Genomic DNA, 10,373 nt, shown 5'->3' with positions numbered 1-10,373 from the left:
GTCTGGTTGAAGGCGACAGGCCGCTCGTAGGTTATATCCTTTGCGAACGCCGAACTCCTGTGCCAGGCTCACGAAGTGAAAACGATTGCTTCCGTGCGTTCGGGACAGCTCATCGTAGCTTGTGAACCCTTGGTGTACCAAGCACAGAAATGGTAAAATTAACAATGGGAGTTGAAAAGATGATATCGAATATCTGAATTAACTATCCAACATTACATCAGAAGCTACTTATCTTGTTGTAACGGAGACTTACAAATTCTCTATTTTCGAAAACTGAATATAAAAAAACGCATTGCAAAAAAATATCAGAAATTTATGTGACTGCATAGTCATGCATGCAATCAGGGTTAAACTCTCCAACTGCTGAATTTGCAGTTAATTGCAAAATTGAGCAAACACACTTGGTTGATTCGTTATTTTCGATTTTTCGGGGATTCAAAGCGACTTATGTTCATCATAAAATCAATCCTTTTTACTTTAATGTAGTGAAAACAAAAAAATGTCACATTTTTACTCCAAAAACCTTCTATTCAGACGTGGCAAAATTAAACGTAGAGTAGTGCGGGGCAAAAGTGCGAACCTAACTGTCAATCTATGTGGAAAATTTAGGGGAGAGTGGTAAAAAACGCACCCTTTAAGCAAATCAGCCATTTGCCGCGCTTGTTGTAATTGATTCATGCTCTCCAACGTCTAGAATACTTATTCCATCACTATCAATAATATCCCTGATGTAATTTTATATAAAATGCTCGAATTTGTAGGGAATTTTGAATATATCCGTCGACAGTTCAAAACAAAGGGTGGGGTAAAATGCCATAATCGATGAACAGAACGCGCCATAACAACGGGATGAAACGTACGAAAACAAACGAGCACAACACCACCCAATGATTCGGACAAAATGCTTAAAAGTAAAAGGTAGATGATACACACTACCCTTGACGATTGTTCAGTATGATAGCTTAGTACCAAACCATAGCTAAACACTTTAAATAGTGGTAATAGAGTTTAAGTACTATCCAGTACACAAACCACAACTTTGTAAAACAGCTCATAAGAAAGGTATAAAAACCAGTATACAAACGAGATACAGTAGAACCCCGAATACAAGACTAAAAATGAGGTACAAACACGAAAAGTATATATTTGAGCATGAAAACTATGTTTCATCAAACAGAAATTTGATAGTTCAATCTGTAAGGTCGTGTACATCAGTGATCAGATAATGTGAAAGCCATGACCAAAACAAAAAAGCAAGACTCTACCATAAACTGACCAGACGTCCCGTCCCGTTACGCGGGACAGTCCCGCATTTCAACAACATGTCCCGCGATACCAATATATTTCAATATAACAATTTGATCATATTTATTTTATTAAATGGATTAACCTCAAAAAAAACTGTTATTTGGCAGACTGTTCAATAAAGCTTCCAATGCATCCAAAGATTATTACGTTGAGCTGGTTCCATTGCACCGACAGTGGATTTTTTGTTTAGAGAGTGTCAAATAGAAACGACAACAACAAAATTAGAAAGTGATTTTTGTAAAAGTCCCCTATTGATCAGGGGAACAACAAGAATAACGTGAGTCAGGCGAAAAGTTCATTTTTGGTCCCCTAGCTCGGTCGTGTTAAATAAGAACTAGTGTATACGGGACAGGAAGAGGCAGGGTTGTTTGATGAAGTATCGTAAATGAAGCGCTTGGCGGCCTTACGGAAGTTAGCCGGAACTTCAACCATGGCCAATGAAAAGATGTATATTGGCGTGTTCTTTTACCTTTTCGTGGCTTTGGTGGTCGGTTGTCTCTCCATTTTGGCCATTCGCCCAAAAGTTTTCTATCGGTCGCAGCTGAGGGATGTTGGGAAGGTTGGCGGTCTTCGCGACAATATTTATCTCCAGCCGATCCATCCTCCAGTGATCGGTTGGCATAATGGGCAGATCCCAGGTTCGGTATGAAGACCACATCACCTTCGCAGCTTCCGGTAAGCACTTCGTACTGTATATCTCCCAATTCACCATATGACTCGAAAGAAGTGTGGCTTGGACATTCCCTTCTCGTTTGTCAGAGAATGAACTTCTTCGAGAACTTGATGTGGGTGATATATTCGTCGCCAACGCTTACCTGGGGGACGTAAAGTATCCGGTCCTCTGCCATTCGTTGAATTCAAGCATCAAGTACTTCTTGTCTTTCATTATACGTACGATCAGAAGTTTTTCACCAGTGAAAAAGAAGTTTTTCACTTCTTTCACCGGAAAGAAGTTCTTCTCCAGTACCTTAAGCTACTACTTCTGGTGATTGCCTGCTGCGCGTCTCGTCTGACGCTTTTGCATTAATATGTCCATTTTGGCCAGATTCTCCTTCACCATTTGGCAGGTTGCTTTGATCTCCCGGCTTAAGGAGCGGCAGGGAGAGGATGTTGTATTTACCAGATTGGCTATATCTGGTGGACACAAAGTGTCTCAGGATGTCCAACTCCTTCGCCGTGAGGTGGAGCTGGCAGTATGAAAAAAAAATCATCAAATTACTTGACAGTGCTGCTGCTGCTGCAAATCAACAACCTTGAAACATTTTTGTTGTAGGCTTAATATACGTTAGATTTAAAGAAAATTTGTTCCATTAAATTATCTTTTGTAGTTTTTTTCATCGCCATCCGAAATTAGTCCATTTTTTTAATGCATACGTTAACGCTAAAATCGATGAAAAATGGATTGGAATTTTCGAGCATTCCATTCGATCATTGGAAGAAAATTGTAGAATTTGAATCGTGCTTGCCACACTTAAATGCTCTGACTGAGTGAGTTATTTTCAGGCGTGAACAAAATCTAAACCACCGAAAAATCACAACTGAGTGCAGATACTTATAAAGAAATAATGCAGATCAGGTTTAATTGCAAGGACACATGTTGAGAGTTTCACGAATAAATGAGACTCTCCATGGATAATGTTCACATAACGTAGGGTAGATAGGGGCAATATGGTCCCCCTAAGAACGAAGCGTCCTAAAACACGTAAAAACGTTTATAAATTATGCTACATGTTAAAACCTCACGATTTGAAACCTTATTGATCGATGTAAATTGTATGAATATACTTTAAAAAAGATTTATGTGGAAAATTTACACTTTCAAAAATGTGTTCCATTTCCGTCGATCGAAAGTACTACGGGTCCACCATGCGGGGCAATATGACCATGTTAGTTGATTCAATCTTTTGAGCATGTTTTCGCTAGGAAATAACGTAACAAGTTCATAAAAGGAAAGTTTATTCTATTTTGCAACTATCACGTATATTTCATTGGGTTTCAATCAGTTAGCATGTACAGAATATAACAATGTGATCAAAGTGATTGGACTGCAATTTTTCGTTACTCAAAGCAGGAACAGAGAATATCTGTGCCGTTATGTACTCAATATTGCCATCGACAGCGTTGGATCCATCCATCGCCGCCCGTAGATGAACTGAATTGTGCCGACAGTAGCAACCAAGGGAGTCCTGTGGAAGATTCTATAATCGTTATTCCGTGTTCAGCACTCAGCGTTCAGCTGAAGTTATAGCGCTTTTCTGCCTTTTTCCCCGCATTGTTAGAATTTTGGAATTTCTGGTTTATTTGCTTCTCCTATTGATAAGAGATAGTTATTGGAATCACTGAATTCTCATCGACGTTGAATTGCCTTAATGGTGGAATGTTGTATTTCTGTTGTACGTCCTCCAGTAAATCGTATAATTTCCCGACTGCAATGCGATTGAATTCTTGTGCCCTGGCGGCGGAGGTTGCTTCTGATGTCCGAAAAGAGAGTTGTGGGTGGTGCTTTCGAAAGCCAGCCAACCAATCTATTCCGGCTAATTGCTTTTGGCTATTGGAAGATTCCTCACACACACACATCATTTCTTTCGGCCAAATCATACGCCAGCTTCCGGATTTCTCTTGTCGTAACACCGTAGAATCCTTGTCCATAGCGAGAATATGGCTCCGTCGTAAAAACATTACCAATTGATCCGAGCAGCTGGTGCTGCAAAGAATCTGCACAATGTAAATAACGTTCAAGTGTTTTCCGCGGGACACAATGCACGAAGAATGCATGTCGCACTGACGTAACACTCTTCACCGCTTCGATTGCCGCCTTCAAGCCGTTCTGTGACCACTTTTTACGGTCGGATGTTCTGGTATAATTCCGCACCCTGATTGAGATTATTCGAAATAATGTACCGATCAAAAGAAAGTCTAGTCGTGCCAAATTCAAACAGCCATGGTGGAATGCCGAACTGCAAAATGTACGCAATCTTTTGAGAAAGTTCAGGAACCGTTACTGATGGGGTTGAACACTAATGGATGTTCAACCGGGATTCCTTCAACGGGTGATTCGCTGGGTTTCTTCGTGCAAATAGGGGACTCCAATCTCGATCGCTAGGTGGATCGCAGATGGTTTCGACGGGGAACACTCGGGGAACACTCGGGGACACTCGGGGGACACTGTTTGATTCCTGCTATACAGCAGTATAGCACAACGAACAACTCATTGATCTTTCTCGGGTATTAATAAGAAAACTCGAGAAGTTCATAAAAATACTTCCATTATAATTCATACACCTTCCATTCTTGAAGGTTTGGCTAAAAGTAACAAAAACTGGGTGAAAAAACGTTGCTATAGGAGCGAAAAAACATTGGGTGGAGGCGATCTGGCGTAGTGGTAACATCCATGCCTCTCACGCTAAAGGTCATGAGTTCAATTCTCACTCCCGACATTCTTCCAAATATGGAAGTAAAAGTGACGAACCAGCCAAATGAGTTGAAAGTCACTATAATACAGATAAAAAAAAAAAAAAAAACATTGGGTTGCTAGATTGCACAAGTCGCAAGATTACTAGATGGCTAGATTTCTACAATATTCCATTTCAGATCTAACATTACCGGCCACCTTGAAAATACAATTTTCAATAACAACTTAAATCTATGTTATAATTAATAATTCTTCTTTTCGTAAGGGTATCTTCAATATTGATGGCTTCAGTATATCTCCTGAAGATTGTGGAACCGCCACGTCTTTGAAGATGGTTATTGCAGTATTTCTGTTGATCGTATATAGCATCAGGAACTATTTCCGATACTTCGATTTTAGCCGGGGACAACATTGATGGCTGTGGGCTTGAAATCGCCAATAGAAGTTCAGCCGATTCTTAGGCAGCTGATAGAGGTCTGATTTGGGTACCGGTTATGACATTATTGCCACCTTGGATCAGCTTCAATTGGTGCAGTATAAAGAGCAATTAAATCAATGCGCGGAAGCCAGGGATGACAAGTTTGTGCCGAATGTTGTGGGATTTGACCGAAAGCTCAAACCGGCCACCAACTCGAATTAGGCCTTCCCAATCCAAAAACTGATTGAGCAACTGGAGCTTAGAATGTCAACTCGTCGTGGAATGCCTCTGGTTGCACTACTTTCATCAGATACAATTGAGTCGCGTTCGTATTTTGGACGAGAAGCACTCGGACATGGATCCGGTCATATTTTGAGCGTATAATACAGATGTTCGAGTTTTTCCGTTGGGAACTCGGAGCGAGGGAGATTTTGAAATGGCCATACTTTCTTGGGCTCACGGGATGCTACGAGAGTTGCATTCAGCTCGAATCGTGGAAAGCTGATTGGCTTCAACGGGGCTATCTCCGACTTGGACACTTTGACATTGCTATTAGCATCTTCCAAACGTATATAAATGCATGCTTCTTATGATTTTTTTAATGTGTTGCGGTAATTCGAGATGAATGTATTGTGATCAATCCGTAATTTTGGAACAGATGTGGGTTTTTGGCAAAATGGTTTCCGTTTACAATGAATTGCATCACCCCAACCTAAGCACGGGAGGCTGGTCTTGGCACAGTGTATGCCTTCATCTTGTACTACTTTGTGCATAGTTTGTAGAGACGAAATAAAATCGTGCGTGCTTCTGTATTTCCAGAATTTTCTTTGGAGCAGGTGATCGTCGGGACTAAACAAAACATGGCGGGATATTTTCCCCCATAAGCCCATAAGCACAATTGAGATGTGTCGGAAACGCAGAACAATGGTGAGAAATTCGTCCTGAGCAATCTTCAGTGAGTCTTCAAGTATGATTCGATCTTTAGTCGTTGAACTGTCCTTTTTCGCGACGGTGTATTCTTCGATAATATTAGGGTACTGCAATTTGAGATCTGGGTGTCTCCCTTGATTTTGTTCTGACGAATCGAATCGTTGAGGAGGGTGCTGCTCATCTGCCGAATTATTCGTTCCGGTCACCTCCTCAAGTTTCCACAAACGTTGTAGTTGATCTTCGATCGACGGGGCTAAAGCTACATGACAGTTTACTGCTTCTCTTGATTCATCGTGCTTCATTTGACCAGTGACGATCCAGCCAAAGACAGTTACGACCAGCATGGGAAGATTCTGGGCCAAGCGGATTCGTCCATCTAGCAAAAGAGTGTAGAAATGACCTGCGCCAATTATGAGGTCGATTCTTCGGGAAATGTTAAACTCAGGATCGGCTAACAAAACTGATTCCGGAATTTTCCAATGGGTAGTAGAATATGAAACTGCTGGGGTATCGCTGGTAACTTTTCGTAGGACGAGAAAATTCATTCGCTGCTTGAAATAATTCACTCTGGATCGGAGCTCAGTTGTCACCTGATATTTAGCGTTCGTGAGGGTGCCGTCTACACCCGTTATGGGGACGTTGACGTTGTGCGGGTAAGATGCAATCGATGACACAACCGTTCACTGATTGCGTTCGGCTGTGACCCTGTGTCCAACAGGGCTCGAGCCAAGTGCTCTTGTCCATATGCATCTACGATTATTAGAACTACGGTAGAAAGAAGTACACTCATTTTGTTTCCTTCTACAGCTGCGCTACGTGAGCATTATTGTCGGCAGCCAAAGTCTCGGTGGTGGCAATAGCAGATACCACGCGAGAGGGACCAGGTAGGGGCTCGTTTTCTGTTTTCGGGGTTGTCTCTGATTTAGGTTCCGGATGCAATTGAACTTCGATGTAACCGGGGTGTATCATCGTGTGGTGTCGCTTGGTGCATTGCTTGCACACAAACTTTGAGCGACAAGTACGAGCAAAATGGTCGCTACGGAAGCAATTGCTACATAGCTTTTTGTCGTTTACGACCCTCAAACGATCTTGAATATTCATTTCGTTGAATAAGAGGCAGTCCATCAGCGAATGCCTTTGTTTTTCACAGGCGGGACATAACGGATATTCCTTGTTAACACTTTCAGCCATAGCGTTGGAGCTGACACGGGAGGCATTCTGCTTTTGGATTCCAGAATTGTGGTTTCCGGTTTTGGATTGGGATGGGCTTGGGCGGTTGACCATAATCGTCTCCAGCACTCGAGTCCTTTTCTGCAGGAACTCAACCATTTTTTCGTAGGTCGGATTTTCATCTGATGCGATTGATTCCTCCCATGCGCTGTGGGAGGCGTCATCTAATTTGTCTACCAGCAGCTCTATCAGAATGGAACTAAATTGTTCGACAGGTTCTCCTAACTGCTGCAGTACCTTGGTGTGCCGTTGAAAATCATCAAAAATGCGGTGGAGCGCCTCCAAAGAACCATTCGGGATCTTTGGGTACTTCAGGAGCGCCCGTATGTGCTTTTTTCGTAGTAGACTCTTATTGGAATAACGCTTGATAAGCGTGTCCCACGCAACAGAGTAGTTCGCAGCGGTGATGGTGATAGAATGAATGAGATTCGCAGCTTCTCCCTTTAGAGCAGCGCGAACATAGTGAAATTTCTGCACACTTGATATCTCCGTTGACGAGTGAATCATGGAAAGGAAGGTGTCGTGGAAGGTCAGCCATCCATTAAAATCACCATCGAACTCAGGCAGCGTGATCGTCGGCAGTTTAACGTTCGACAGTGGGTTGGGAAATGGTAGTTGCGCGGGGATAGCTTGAGTAGAGGTTGATGCCACAGGCAATTGTTGGGTGGAGTGCTTCACTAGCAAACCAGCTTTCACTTGAAAATATTTTTCTTCGACCTTGGCTCTTATTTCGGCATTTTCCAGTGTAAAGTATTCATCAGCATCGAACTCTTCGTACTCTGATTGTACTGTTTCGAAAGACTCCATCAACTTCTCAAGACGCTCCAGTCGTAGTGGAATTTCGTGGCCATGTTCATCAGGATCAAAATTCCGCATGAATGTCGCGTAATCGAGTCAAGGATGTTTTTTCGCTTCAGCTCAGGTGTATGCCACGATTATCGCTATCTCACTCTACCTACCGTCACCGCCTATCTCACAATCCCTCTGATGTAAAAGTTCATCATCGACATCACGATATGTCAGATGGTGGTAAATTGGTAAACTCGTTGGTGTATTCTCTATCAGATTAGAAGACACGAAGCCGGTTTTTAAATTTTAAAATTTGAATGAAAATTTTCATATCATGTTATTTAATTATTAGAAACACGTATTTCTGACTTTCATTCAACCATATGGTCATACAATTCCAACATTGTTGCTGATTTTTTTTCCAATTTTTCCAATTTCGTTAGAAGTTCGGGCAACGGGGTTTATCTCTGTTAATCTTCTTGATATCGTGCGGATACCGGATGCTCTGGGTAGTGTCGGTTTTCAGGTTATGTGACCGTACGTCTTCTTGTTTGCGGGGCGAATTGTGTGACCTTTATCCTGGTCACGGCACCAAAATGATGGGGTTGAACACTAATGGATGTTCAACCGGGATTCCTTCAACGGGTGATTCGCTGGGTTTCTTCGTGCAAATAGGGGACTCCAATCTCGATCGCTAGGTGGATCGCAGATGGTTTCGACGGGGAACACTCGGGGAACTCTCGGGGAACACTCGGGGACACTCGGGGGACACTGTTTGATTCCTGCTATACAGCAGTATAGCACAACGAACAACTCATTGATCTTTCTCGGGTATTAATAAGAAAACTCGCGAAGTTCATAAAAATACTTCCATTATAATTCATACGCGAAATCGAGCACCAATATAACTCTCTACAGATGGCATGCTTTAAAAATTATATGCACCGCATTGAGAGCAACATAAAGCTTGATCCGAGAACCTTCTGGAACTACATCGCAAGTCGCAAAAAATCAAAAGCTATACCCATCAACATTCGCTTCAACGGTGAGTCAGCTGAAACTGAGTTGGATTCTGCAAACCTGTTCTCGTCGTTCTTTCAAAGTGTGCTAAGTAATAACTCACCACCCTTGACAGAATCGTACCTGAACAGTTTGCCGCAGTACAATCTCAGAATACCACGAGTATCCTTCAGTCAACAAGATGTCATACGAAAATTTATATCCATGTATCCATGCTTCAAAAGGTGCAGGTCCGGACAGACTTCCTCCTCTCTTTGTTAAAAACTGTGCTGCATCCCTCGCCTTCCCTGTTTCCATAATATTCACTCGGTCACTTAACGACTGCGTCCTTCCGAGTTTAAGGAAAATAGCGGCAACAACTCCGATTCACAAATGCGGTAACATTCACGACGTAAGCAACTATCGTTCAATTTCAATACTTAGCTGTTTGCCGAAGATACTCGAAAGCATGGTGCACGATGCTATATATGAGTCCGTGCATCACGTATTCGCCGAAGAACAACATGGTTTTGTTAGAAAACGTTCTACAATAACGAACCTAATGTGTTGTGTCTCCCATTTAATTGGAAGAATGTAAAAGCGACAACAGGTGGACGCTGTATACGTTGATTTGGCCAAAGCATTCGACAAGGTTCCCCATCGTCTTGCTGTCGAAAAACTGAAAAGACTTGGCCTTCCTGATTGGTTAACGCGGTGGTTTTGGACGTATCTGTCAGGACGAAGCGCATTCGTACGTATTGGGAACACACAATCGTCATCCTTCGATATTTCTTCTGGAATTCCACAAGGAAGTCACCTGGGCCCACTTTTATTCGTTTTATTCATTGACGACATGTGTAGATCGATGAAATCTCCGAAGTTGTTGTATGTCGATGACCTAAAGGTTTTTTGTAGCATAACGTCTCCGCTGGATTACTGCGAACTTCAGTCGGATATTGATGTGCTTACTAAATGGTGCGATGTAAATGGCATGGAAGTAAATGTACGGAAGTGCAATGCTATAGCATTCTCTAGGTCACGTTCACCAATTATTTTCGGCTACAAAATGTCATCCTCGAACATTGAACGAGTGACCGTAATAAAAGATCTCGGAGTATATCTGGATCACAAACTAAAATTCTCGGAACACATAGCATTAACCACCGCCAAGGCTTTTTCGATGTTGGGTTTCATACGTAAGAACACCCTATCATTCGAAGATGTGTACTACCTGAAAACCTTGTACTGTTCTATTGTTCGCAATGTTCTAGAGTATGCCGCTCCAGT

The 10,373-nt window shown here is 42.2% G+C and overlaps 1 protein-coding gene across 1 annotated transcript; it reads right to left on the bottom strand.

Annotated features, from left to right (window-relative positions):
• Positions 1-6,869: 6,869 nt before the first annotated feature.
• Positions 6,870-8,174, bottom strand: LOC129773628 (uncharacterized). Its single transcript, XM_055777267.1, has one exon. It carries the CDS (start codon positions 8,172-8,174, stop codon positions 6,870-6,872), a length of 1,305 nt encoding a protein of 434 aa, XP_055633242.1.
• Positions 8,175-10,373: the final 2,199 nt, after the last annotated feature.

Source organism: Toxorhynchites rutilus, chromosome 3 (genome assembly GCF_029784135.1).
Source record: "Toxorhynchites rutilus septentrionalis strain SRP chromosome 3, ASM2978413v1, whole genome shotgun sequence".
Lineage (NCBI taxonomy): Eukaryota > Metazoa > Arthropoda > Insecta > Diptera > Culicidae > Toxorhynchites > Toxorhynchites rutilus.
Note: the sequence above shows the minus strand (reverse complement) of the source record. Positions and strands in the feature narration are given on the sequence as shown.